This window comes from Pristis pectinata, chromosome 3, assembly GCF_009764475.1.
Source record: "Pristis pectinata isolate sPriPec2 chromosome 3, sPriPec2.1.pri, whole genome shotgun sequence".
Lineage (NCBI taxonomy): Eukaryota > Metazoa > Chordata > Chondrichthyes > Rhinopristiformes > Pristidae > Pristis > Pristis pectinata.
Genome location: NC_067407.1, coordinates 120,564,402 through 120,578,063, shown reverse-complemented (window position 1 = coordinate 120,578,063; position 13,662 = coordinate 120,564,402). Strand labels below are relative to the sequence as shown.

The following is a 13,662-nucleotide window of genomic DNA, read 5'->3' as shown; positions in this document are numbered from 1 at the left end:
TTTGTTTTCTTACAACAAACAGTCATCATGTTTTGAATTGCTACTGGTTTGCAATCTGGACTTCCCTAATTAAACCTTAATCTCTCTCCTCCTTAAAACTCTACATCTGATCAAGGCTTCAAATGCAAGTTTTTTTTTTCAGAATCCCAACATTAAATTTTTTAAAAGAAGAACTTTGTGTGTGTGGGTATTTCCACAGCAGGGTACAATTTGATAGTTACACAAACCACAATTAGCAGGGGATTTTAATAATTTTATTGTAAATGTCATCTTTTAGAAAAGAAAATCATAATTATCAAGTGCAATGTGACTCACATTGCAGATACAGTATACAGCACAAATGAAGTAAAAAAAAAGCAAGAAAAGTACTCCAAACAGACTGCAATTTTACACTTGCCTTCTGCATGGGTGATGCACCTCTCAATCTCTTGGTTAAAATGATTAACATAGCCATTGCCAAGAATGATTCTTCTTTTGCCTTCAGGTACAGTTTATGAACTAGATAGTTTTGCACATTAGCTTGTGCTCAGTATGAAGGAACTACTCCTCTTTCCCATGACTGTCCATGTTACTTGGTTGGGATTGAAGTTCTAAATTCTTTCACTCTGAAGTTTACTTTAAAATTGTCACCTTGGATCTTGCAACTATTTCGCTGATGAAACTGTTATTCTGTGCCAGCACCTTAGACTTCAGCATCATCAGCTTCTGCTTTACCTCCTCCTCAGACATGTCAGAAATGGGTAAAGCTTTGATGCTTGACAGAAAGTCAGCAATGATCCTTTCACCATCCTACAGAAATGGAAGGGCAAATATTATTCCATGGTTGCAGTAATCATCTCATAATTTTTGTGCTATTTCAGTGCTTTAGTAATGACCAGAGACTAAATGTTTCAGATGAATTATTTTCCAAGGAAGATACTGTCCTATTAGTTTTAATCAAATAGCTTGAAAGCTGCATGATCCTGGAAATCCTATGGAAATGACTAGTTCCCCAACCTCCAGTTCATTCAATGTTCTGATACCTAGTAGAAATGCTGATTGACATTCTTAAACTGTAGACAAAAGTGAGTCTTAATATTATATCTATTATCACAGAGGAATCTTCAGATTTTAAAAAGGGAGAAAGGGTGGAGCCTGAAGTCAATACTAACATCATTTTCCAAGATAATAAAACCAGAATTTTACAAACACTCAGTAAGTCAGGCAGGCAATGTGTGAAAAGAGAGTTAACATTTTCAATTCAGAACCCTCTATTGGAACTGTTATAGGATCTCAGACACGAAATGTTAAGACTGCTTTCTTTTCATAGATGAATGCTACCTAACCTGCTGAGTGTTTCCAGCATTCTGTTTTTATTTCAGATTTTCAGTATCTGCAGTTTTGATTTTCACTTTCCATATTACAAATTGGCATAATCTACATTTCTCCTGCTTTGCAATTTGATTGAAATTATTTGTTTAAATTGTCAGATTGCTCATGACCTGTGCAGTTTTTGCTTTCACTTCCTCTCTGCCTGTGCACATCTCTTACTCCAATAATCCAATTAAATGGTACATCAAAAATCATTCAGACTCCCTCCAGTGTGAAATGGCTGTCCATTTTGAAATCCTAGGGGCAAAAGAAAGGATACGTCCATAAACAAAAATTGCTCACTTCTGGCTTGGCCAGGCAAGATGAGCAAACCCTATACAAAATAATTTGTGATTGTATGAAAATATTTGCTGCATTGAACTGCAGCTTGAAAATCAAACAATGATAATATAAATCTCTTCCTGCTGACTCTGAAGCTTAGTTAAATTAGCACTCCAGACAGAATGATAAAAAGAAACACAATTCAGGGCTCATTAGCACTAGCTGGCCCACACTGGATGAAATGGCAAGACAGTACTAACCACAACAGGTTTGAGGTAAATTTCTGAGAGTTTTGGGTCTAGCCTGCTCTGCTACATCTAAACAATTTTGGGTTCAGTCACAAACCTGCTTTTCTTGACAAGATATCTTGGCCAATGGCCCTTCCTCAGAATCTTCAGTGTTCCCTGTATTCTGGAACTCCTCAAGCTCCAGGGCTTTGTCTTTGGCACTTTGAATGACATGTCTGGGAAACTGAGCAAGCTCAGCCACATGAATCCCAAAACTCTGATCACAAACCCCTACAAGCAAACAAAATTATAAAACATTTTAGAAGCCTCAATTCCATCCAAGTACTGTATGCTAAGAGCACTGGAGTGTGAAGTGATATCAATATGAAAGTTTAAGCAGCTAACAGTATACTCACTTAGTCACCCATAAAGTAAAATTGCAACTTTTGAAAATGCTAGGATCGACAATAACAAAACCTGTGGAATACCAGAATACTTTACAAAAATATCAAATTTGATCAGATAAAGGCAGCACGGTAGCGTAGCAGTTAGTGCGACACTATTACAGCACCAGCGATCTGGGTTCAATTCCCGTCACTGTCTGTAAGGAGTTTGTATGTTCTCCCATGTCTGTGTGGGTTTCCTCCGAGTGCTCCGGTTTCCTCCCACATTGCAAAAAGACGCATGGGTAGGTTAATTTGGGTTTAAAATGGGCGGCGTGGACTTGTTGGGCCGGAAGGGCCTGATACCACACTGTAAATAAAATTTTTAAAAAATTTAATTTAATTTAAAAGAGCAGTCTGAAACAAGAAAGGCCCAGAGCATACTTGTGTATGTGACAAGTTATCTGCATGAGAGAGAACGAGAGACAGCATGCAAACTGTATTCCTGATGTGAACAGTATAAAATACATCTGATCATTGAACTGCTTCTATTTGCAAAGCACTCAATTGTAGCAAGAGATATCACATTTGCAGTCATTTAATTGACAGTTTAACCCTGGGTGAATGTTACAGGAAAGTGCTATACAGGTAGAGACCTTGTCCTTAAGACAATGCACCACTGTGAAAACACAGCCAAAACTAGAAGGTTAATGATTCTTTGCACCATTCCAAGATATTTAGAGACCAAGCAACAAAATACATTGATGTACAAGAGCAGCAACTATCCTCCGCATAAACTCTCTCTTACAGTATTGCAGAGACTCAACTATGTACATTTAAAATAAATTTAATATGGAATGATATAAACCCTGCTGATGTTTAATTGAGACCAAAAGAAATAGTGCTACAGGCTGAGATAAAATTGTAAACATAATGCATTATCGGGATGCTAGTCACTGAAGCAGCCGAAATTGAAACTTGGGAAAGTTTCTATCCACAGGGCAAATGACATTCAGATAACCAATGGGATGACTATGCTTCATCTCACTTTTTTGCTCATCAAGAATTCACTAGGCACTTGTAGACCTTTCAAAGCTGGCACTGACACATGCATATTTTATTGGCATAATTAATTTTTAAATAGGATTTACGAAAGATGATCATATGTTTAAAAACTGTAACCTGCAGACTTCAAATCTTCTATCTTGTTGCCTCCGATCCGAGGGAGACTATTATCAGGCGAAGTTTACCAAATCTAGCTGAGATGTGAAGCTAAGCAATAAGTAATAAAACCTCTTATTGATGGTGGCATGCCATGAAAGTTGCTTTCTCTCAGTTGGCAACTCTTTAGGGGCAAGGGTTGAGTCAGGGGTATGTTTTAAGCTCTGGTGTTTGCTGTACAGCAAAAGAAGTTTTGATGGCTAGCCACATCTGAAATGGAAGTATTTATGCAATGCAAATTTACTTATTTCCTTCCGGCTTCTCAGTGATGTGTAACTGCAATAATAAGAGGGTCAATGGTTCTTTCTTGCTCACTGACTGTACAGAGAAAACAATGAAACTACAGATAAAACTGGGAAACAAACACCCATTAGGATAGTACAGAATCTACTTTTCCATTTTACCGTGTCCTTTCTGAATCGGGACATCCAGTAATATAGCTTCTTTACACTTTGGCCAAAGTAAAGCTCATAACAACAAAATTTTACGTGAACAACTCTGCATTTTGCTTTGACTTCCAGAATGTCAGGTAGGCAATGAAACAAAAAATTCTTGAAAGCTGTTGCGTATTTTAGAAATACCTATCGCAATTCACTGTCTACCGAGTTCATAATACAGGAAGATGAATAATTCACGATTAAAATCCAGGTTCGATCATTGCGGAGCAACAGCCAACAAAGCAAATGCTGAATAATATTACAGTACAAGTTTACAAGTAATAGGAGTCCCGTTCTTAAACTATATGATGCTCATCAAGCTACATTGAATATTGTAATCAGTACTGGGAACTAAATTTTGTGCTCCAGTGACAAGTCCAAAAAATGATAGAGAAAAGCAACATTAAAAAGGAAAAGAGTCATTGGAAAAGGTTCCTGACTTAAGGAAGCAAAGGAGAGAACACTTAATAATGCTCTGTATACCTTTATGAAGTGTTGGGAAAAAGTTAACTGTGAGCACTATTTCAAGATAAAATAATGCAAGAGAACATAAAAGAAGCAGGTTGTAAGCAAAGTTGGATACAAATGCAGAAAGTACCTAATGTGTTGAATCATTAATTAGATTACACATTTGGGTGGTACTGACAAAAAGTCAAGATGTTCAAGTCACAGAAGTTCTAATACCATGGTCCAGGAACAGAGATGGCAGATTGCTACAGAAAGAAAATCAGCTACGTTGGTCAAGTTCATCCTTAGTTGATGCACAAGATAAATGGTCACATAATCAAACTACAGGACAGCTAAACCTTTGAATCAATGTGGGCAAGAGGGTGTAAAACTATTCAAAAAAGGGAAAATGGAAGCAAAACTAAGCAAGCTGAAGCTCAAGCAACTTTGAAAGGTAGGAGGAGGGAAAGCAGTAGCTAAATCTTGTGGTACAACTGCATTAACAAGCATTGGAGGGGTTAAAGCTATGTAAAACAAATTAGCTTTAAAGACATTGTGAACTCAACATTTTATTTCCAGTTACAAATGCTTCCTTCCCACGTTAATTATAAGCATGAAATGAAGTGCCCACACAGACTTGCAAGACCAAATCCATCAGCACCAATTGCTTTCCTGAAAATAGTGACATTTTCACAGATGACCACTGTGAGCTGAACCCTTGGTCTACAGCCCTCCCAAGCTGTGTGTCATTCTAGCTACCTTTACTGCTCAATACCCATCTCAGTTTATTTATTAAGCTGAAGCAGCCTTGCTATCAACATCACTTTTAAAAGAATTATTACTTTAAAAATCCTATTTTTTCTGCCTCTGCTATATTATATTCCAACCCTTAACTGTTAATATCAGCTAAAGCAGCGTCTTGCTACTTTGACAGCACCTCCCAGACCAATGGCCTCCACCACCGAGGAGGAGAGCAGGCATAAGGTACACCCTCAACTGCAGGGACCTCTTCCAGAGATTCTTACATTGTGAAAATCCTGGAATTCCCTCCCCAACAGCACCAAAAGGTCTAAAGCAGTTCAAGGCAGCAGCTTATCACCACATTCCCAAGGGCATAGGGAACAAAAATTGCTGGCCTTGCCAGAGACATCACATCCTGAAAAAAAATATGCAAAAACACCTGCAGTACTTGCATACAGGCAACGAGAAAGTTGCAGAATGAGTACCATTGTCATTTATTTGCTTTATGCAGTGCCATTCAATGAATAGAGCAGATAGCACTTCAAACTAAACCATTGCCGCTTATGTCTATACTTTACCTTTCTTCACACGGTACAACATGGTTAGCGTTTCATGCGTGGTGAGGGCAGTCACGTGCAAGTTGTTGACTGTTGGTACTTGATCAGCCAGGGCAGTCAACTCATGAAAATGAGTGGCAAACATACAAAACGCACGGATCTTGGTGGAAATATATTCTGATATGGCCCAGGCCAGGCCAAAGCCATCGTAAGTAGAGGTTCCTCTGCCCAATTCATCAATAATGATCAGGGAGTGTTCAGTTGCTGATCTGGGAAAGAAAGAACATGTCAAAATTAATGATCACAAGGGTTGTCTGAAACCTCTATCTAGCTAGAGATTTTCCTCCATCATTAAACACCTGCATTCTCCTTGACAGCATACAACAAGTGTGTCCTGTCCTTTGCTTATATTTAGCCTCTAAGTTCACCCTTTATACCAGCCTCAACTTTTCTCCCTAGATGGTCCACGATACACACTGCCATCCCTGTAACTCATTGCAACAAAACCAAAAACCTGATAATGTGACCCATTTTTAATTCATTGGTGTGCTGGATCTGAACCATAGCTCCACTTCCTGTTTCTCCACTATTTAAAGCCCTTTTAAATTGGAGACTTGGAATAAATGACAACCATCGTTCCTCTGTTCAACACATTAACATGCTGCTTTTTCTTGAGGATTTTTTTTAAAATTACAGAACTGCATTTCATATAACACAAAAAAATTGAGTGGGTTTTTGTTTTACATTTAGAAGACTTTGTCCCTTTCCAAAGGCTGGAGTCATTAACATGAAAGTCTTTAATTTCATAAGTTCTACATACTGGGAACAGTTATGCCAAGTTAATTGGAGATACCATAACAGGCTACTGTGTGCCTCTTGTAGAAAGTTGAAGGAAGAGGAATATCAGCCAGTGTGTCTATCCTTCTGTTCATTCTAGCCCTCTATTAACTTCATTGTTCAATTATGTAAGTACAATGACCTCTTGGACAGTGCGCAAAAGGACAGGCAGTCAGCACAGTGCCAAATGCTTAAATTACTTTTTACAGCACAGGAGGCAGCCACTTGGACCATCAGAATCATGCCAGCTCCCAAGCACAGCAACTCTATCAGTCTTATTTCCCCATAGCCCTGCAACTTACTGCTTGCTTTTGTCAACTCCCCTTTAATTCCTTTGTCATTTAGCTACATTAGAGCTATTTACAGTGGTCAATGCCACCACGTCCTTGGGATGAGACAGGAAGCAGGAAGATTAACACAATCACTTGAATGTGCAAACTCCAGACAGTCAACAGCTTTGGTCAGGATCAAATCTGGAGCTGTGAAGCAGCAGCACTAACTTCAGCAGGTACTGTAGTATGACTGACACCTTTAGAAAATGGGTGCAGTGGTATAAATGGTATTGTACAATGTGCAGACAATTAATTTGAAAATTTTCTGAATTCTGTAATAAAAACTCTGCATTGAACTGGAGTGAGAATGTAATTTTCTGTTTAAGTTTGTTCTATACCTTACAGACAAATGCCAACTTGGTTTTCAAACTGATAATGTACAACACCTGGATCCTTGATTCAGTAGTTCCTTCCACATTCAAAAAACAGATCCAGTAGCACTTACTTTCCATGTGGTTTTGTGAAATAGCTTCAGTCCACTAGAGCTATAATATATTTATGATAAGCATCATGAAGAGTGTGAAGAGAAGTTCCTTCACTGAAAGATGGTGAAATTTTCATCGGTTCTATGGCCTAATTGGCTCTAGTTACTCTGTTGCTGAGTACATTCAAGAATAAGATAGATAGATTTTTGGACCGTGGAATATGGGAACCGGGTATGCAAATGGTGCTCTGTAGAAGATTGGTCTGATTTTATGAACTGGTTAAGCAGGCTAAAAGAGCTGTACCTGCTCTTATTTTATCAGAACCCATGAATCAAATTTCTAGGCCCAGCAGTCTAGTCAGCATGAATTGAGCTGTCAACAATTGTTTTATAACCAAGAAAGAAAAAAACATGGCCTTAACTGGACGCGCTGGGAATTTGACAGAGTGATATAAAGATCAATGAAAAACTAAAAATATAGCATCAGCTCGGGAGATTCTAGATTATCTGTCCGGCTAGGGGTCCCTCAGCTGCACCAAGTAATTAAATTCCATTGTATTCCAGTTTTGGCTCTTTTCTATGGAAACCATTTTCAGAACTCACAACTTAAAGGCTAAAATAGATTGAACAATTGCTGACAGGTTTAGAAAACAATTTTTTTAAAAAAAGTCACTCACTTATGTGGCGCACCAAGGTAGCTATCAGAGGAGCATTCTTACCTCAAGATAGCTGCAGTTTCCAACATTTCTGCCATGAATGTTGAAACACCTTTGAGTTGACTGTCACCAGCGCCAACCCGAGCAAGGATGCAGTCGACGATACTTATCTCCGCAGAATCACAGGGTACAAAACAACCAATCTGGGCCATCAGAACCACCACACCAGTCTGCCGTATATATGTGGATTTACCACCCATATTTGGACCTTAAGAGAAAGTACAAACAAAAGCAAATTAGATTGGTATCATCAAGAACAGTGGTTTACAAATGTGCTTCAAGATCTTGAATTTGTAATCAATCACTGTTGGTACAAGTTTTAGGATATCTGCTGCAAGCTTTGAAGAACCCTCATGTTTATTTTGCTGGTTTTAACTGAATGGCAGAATTCTGACCCAGAGTATTCTGGGTCTATTGCTATCTGTGCCCTGACAGTAATGATGTTTTTAATTCATACGTACAGATAACAAAGCTGAATCATCCATGTCTGTAGTCAATTGCTGTCCTATCAAGTGAAGTTATATTTTGTTTCCATAAACTTCATAAAAATGAGCAAAGAAGAATTAAATATAAAAAGTAACATCATTTAAAGAGATATTACTCATCAATGATCAATGGACAAAACAGCTGTGACAGAGTCAGCAGCTGCTACAAAAGCAAAATACGATAAGTGACGGAAATCTGAAATAGAAAATGCTGGAAACATTTAGCAGATCAGGCAGCATCAAAACTACTTTTAATGAAATGTCATTAACTTGTAACATTGGCTCTGTTCCTATATCAATGGATGCTGTCTCACCTGCCAGTGCTTCTAGCATTTTCTGTTTTTATAACTTTTTTTTTATTTCAGATTCCCAGCATCTTCAGTAGTTTGTTTTTATTTCCTGCTACAAGAAATTAGCAAGGAGTTAAACATTCCACTGTAGGCAAGAATCACCACACAATGCATCACCTCTGTGTATAAAACGTTGTATCAGTTGCTCTCTTACTTAGTAATTTAGGTCAGCCCATTCTTCAGGTACCAAACAAAACTTTCACCCTGGTTTGGAAATTATTGCACTGTGCGGAGCTCAGGGTAGTTTTAATCCTTCTTGGGCTTGGATGAATTCCAGGATATTAGATATTGTGCACAGAATTGTTACAGACCTAGTTTATCAAGCCAACACCCTTCACTGAACTTTCAAGCAAAATCACAACATTATAGGCAGTCTTCAGGTAACAAATGGTTTCTGTTTTTACAGGTGTCCATAGGCAGAAAATACCCAAAAATCATTTGATATGATAACCATATTGATCATAGTATAGTAATGAATGGCATCAAAAGCGCACAAGACTGATAAGAAAGAACAATTACTAAAAAGAGAGAGAGAGAGAGAGAGAGAGAGAGAAAACAAGTACTAGTTCTGGTGTTTGTAGGAATGAATGTATGCACGTATGTCAGATTTTTGAATTTAGTATCATGGGAGCTTGTTTGTATGTAGTGAGTGTCCATAAGTTGGGCGTTCAGACCAGTGACAGCTGTATATGGTGAGCAGAACAGACGTATAGATGGCAAAGTCCCAATTACGTTAACCATTAGTTAACTTCTTCTCACCTTATAATTATTGTATCCAGTAAAATCATCAACAATTACCTGTTATTATATGGAACATCTGCTTATCTTTCTCAAATGTAACATCATTGGGTATGAAGGCCACGTCATCCTGGACCTCAATGCAAGGATGTCTAGAAGCCTTCAGGATAATCCGACCTTGACCCTTTGGAAGGATCACAGGCCGCACATATGGCACAGGTGCTCCATTGGATACATGGGCAAAGCTGACCACTGCATCCAGTTGTGCAATCACATCATTTAGAGTCTGCTGTGGTTCTACATAGCCTGTATGGGAAAAAAAAGGGAGAGATAGGTTTTGTAATTTATTGTAAAACACAAACTCATTTGCAAAGATTTTGGATACCTACGGCAAAGAAGCAGTGGATATCTGGAATAAAACAAAAAAAATGCTGTAAATACTCAGCAAGTCAAACAGCAAAGAGAAATTCAGTTAATGATTCAGGTCAATAACTTTTCATCATTCATTCTCATGAGATATCAAAGACTCAAAACATTGCTTTGCTTTCTCTCTTCACAGATGCCACTTGTTCTGCTATGTTTTATTTCAGACTTCCAGTATTTACAGTGTTTTACATTAATATCAGGGTCTGGAAACATACTTTTAATGGGGAGTTGGGGGAAGGTGCAGGAGAACACATCAAAAATCTGAAAACATAAGGCCTAGCCAATATAAATGACACAGTCTAAGTTATATAAAATAGTGCAATCTCACCCTGCTTACGGGCCAGACAAATTGAGTCTAGCTGGGTAAGGTGGGGATGATGGCAGGGAGTGTGATCACACTGGAGCCAGTGCCTTACCACAATGGGGGAGTTAGCAAGGAATGCCTGTGTGAGGTGTGGAGGAGCACTCTGACACCATAACAAAAATAAAGTTTTAAACCAACTTATGATCGGACATCAATCGGAGTTGTTAATTCTATTTCTGCCTGACTTACTGAGTTTTCCAAACATTTTGTCCTATTATTTGATACTCACCTCCTGACCCATTCTACAGTATCTACCACTTGTTATAGTATTTGCCATCTAAAACCACCTGCCACCAGATGGGGACAGTTAATATTTAAGTTCCAAAGTTTTCTAATAGTGTTTGAAAGACAATTTTTACTCTTTTTTCAGTAAAGTACAAAGGATTCATTTAGGGTACTCATTACATCCATTTGACCTGTGCAAGAACAACTAGCAGCACAGTTAGAATCTGACTTTCCACACTTGTAACTGGAGGCAGAATTTTGAGATGTGTTATCAGGATAAGATATTAATAATTAAATGTTATTTACTGCAGGGTGATGATGGAAATGAGCAAGGGTAAGGCATTTCGGATGCGCGTTAGAACCATATGGACTTAGACAGAAATTCTCTCCACTCCTATCCCCAACAAAAAGTTCCATGAACAGAAAAGTAAATGGATAACTGACATGGAAAGATTTAATCCTGCTATCACAGCAATATTCCATAGCTCAAAATAGACAAAGATCTGCTTGTTGGGCATTTCAAATTTCTTGGCTACCAATTTCTTTTTATAGAACCGTCCATAATGCTTTGGAAACTCCAGCCAATTTTGAAATGAATTAGGGACTGATTGGCACACATCTTTCACACCAACGCAAATTCAATCTAAACTGAGAGTATGAAAGTCTCAAGGCCATCAGTGAAATTAAACTAAAGCAATCTCAATGCTGCTATACTATAATCTAACCCTTGACAGCTGATGTTCCCAATTAAACACTGATGACATACTTATATGAAATGCCATTAGGCATGCTTGATGTAGGAGGTGCAAGTGTTAAATATTAAGTGATATGCTCTACCAAAGACAGTCAATGGTATATTATTGGTGCAGATGAGAAGAAACTTTGCCCTGGAACTAAACCATGCTAAATGAGATTTAGGAGCACTATATATACACACACACACACACACACACACACACACACACACACACACACAGAGACAAGCAATTCTTCCCCACCCACTCACTTTCCAAAAAGGGAAGTAATTTGATAGAGATCAAGATGGATCATCACCCAAGTTGCTCAGCAGGAATTCAGCAGAACAGTGCAGCACAGGAACAGGCCCTTCAGCCCACGATGTCTGTGCCAAACCATGATACCTGTGCCAAACCATGATGCCAAAAGCAACTAATTCTATCTGCTTTCACAGGATCAATATCCCTCCATTCCCATCATGTTCAGGAGGTATCCGGCTAAATGCCCCTTAAATGCCACTATCGTGTCTGCTTGTACCACCTCCTCTGGCAGTGCGTTCCAGACACCTACCACACACTGTGTAAAAAACTTACCAGCACATATCCCTTTTCCCCCTCTTTCTACCCTGGAAAAAAGATTCTGACTGTCTACCCCATCTATGCATCTCAATTTTATAAACTTCAAATAAGGTCTCCCCTCAATCTCTGACACTTCAGAGAAAACAATCAGAGTCTGTCAACCTCCCCTTATAACTAATACTCTCTAATCCAGGCAGTAACCTGGTGAACCTCCTCTGCACTCATAAGAGGATCAGAAACCTACTGAATTATAGCGAAGCAAACTATTCTAATCATACAATAGTTCTAAACCTCGATCAAAAAGCAAATATTCAACATCCATTATAGGATCAATGCCATTCTGTAGGCAATTCAGTTGCCATCTTATTCAACATACTTTGTTTAAAGAACCACCCCAACAAATATTTCAATAGTAAAGAGTGAATTATCAAATGTAATAGGCAAAAGAACCAAAGTTGAAATAAATAGTGGTTTCATTAAAAATACTGTCAATCTGTTCCCCCTATTTGCAGAATTAAGAATGTTATGTCAACAGGTTGTCTCAGTTAGAAAATAGAGACCAGGTTATGCTTTCTCTATTACGGCGAAACATTAACTATACAAACCACAGAATATTTTAGGCGCACACAAAAAAAAGGTTCCCCCCACCCCGTACACATCATCACTTCAGTTGAAACCAGAGTCTGGAAGACTAATTCAATGGGGTCATCTGAATCTACTTAACACAATAATCAGGTTATTGGCAGTTTTGAATTTACATCAGCACATTAGGCAGATTAACCCAAATTACCATCACACAAGCTCACATACATCATAAGTTATGCTTTAGTGCTCAAAATGTCCATAATTTTACTATAAATATCAAAATAGTATCTTTACTCAACTCTGAGTAACTTAACTTTAATCTACAGTGACAACTGCACAGCAGTCTTCCTCAGTCACCAGCATCAGTAAACTATAATGTGTGTGCTTTCTGATTCGAGAGCATACTAACTGCCGTCAGAATTAAAGACAGGTGAAGACTACAGGGCTTCGCTCATGCAGTGCTGCCTTTCACAGCCCATCACTAAGCACTTGACGGTAAATAAAATACTACAACACTATGTTGAAGAAATGTAGAAGCTCAGAAGCAAGCCGTTCAGCCCAACTTGACCATGCCATCCAAGATGCCCATCTATGCTAGTCCCATTTGCCGTGTTTGGCCCATATCTCTCCAAATCTTTCCTATCTATGTACTTGTCCAAATATTTTTTAAATGTTGTATTGTACCTGCCTCAACCACTTCCTTGGGCAGCTCGTTCTATATATGCACCACCCTGAGTAAAAAAGTTGCCCTTCAGGTTCCTATTAAATCCTTCCTTTCTCTCCCTAAACCCATGTTCTCTAGTTCTTGATTCCTCAACCCTGGAAAAAAGACTGTGTGCATTAACCCTATCTATGCCCCTCATTCTCCTACGCTCCAATGAATGGAGTCCCAGCCTGCTCAAACTCTCTCCATAACTCAATCCCTTGATTCCTGGCAACATTCTTGTAAATTTTCTTTGCAATCTTTTCCAGCTTAACACCTTTCCTATAACAGGGTAACCAAAACTGTACACAATACTCCGGGTGCAACTTAACGTCATAACTCCTATACTCAATACCCTGACTGAAGGCCAGTGTGCCAAATGCTTTCTTCACCACCCTGTCTACCTGTGACGCCATTTTCAGCAAACTATGTACTTGTGCTTCTAGGTCCCTCTGTTCTGCAACAGTCCCCAGGGCCCTACTGTTAACTGAAATTCCTACCCTGGTTTGACTTCCCAAA

The 13,662-nt window shown here is 38.6% G+C and overlaps 1 protein-coding gene across 1 annotated transcript in view; it reads right to left on the bottom strand.

The window, feature by feature from the left end:
- Positions 1 to 236: 236 nt before the first annotated feature.
- The window catches only part of msh2 (mutS homolog 2 (E. coli)), a 52,586-nt gene continuing 39,160 nt past the window's right edge, over positions 237 to 13,662 (bottom strand). Inside the window, exons 12-16 of the mRNA XM_052011173.1 lie at positions 9,588 to 9,833; positions 7,958 to 8,162; positions 5,667 to 5,914; positions 1,978 to 2,150; positions 237 to 789 (exon numbers count right to left, since the gene is read on the bottom strand). Of these exons, the coding sequence (XP_051867133.1) occupies positions 613 to 789; positions 1,978 to 2,150; positions 5,667 to 5,914; positions 7,958 to 8,162; positions 9,588 to 9,833 (1,049 nt within the window). The 3' untranslated portion in view covers positions 237 to 612. The remainder of the gene's footprint in view (positions 790 to 1,977; positions 2,151 to 5,666; positions 5,915 to 7,957; positions 8,163 to 9,587; positions 9,834 to 13,662) is intronic.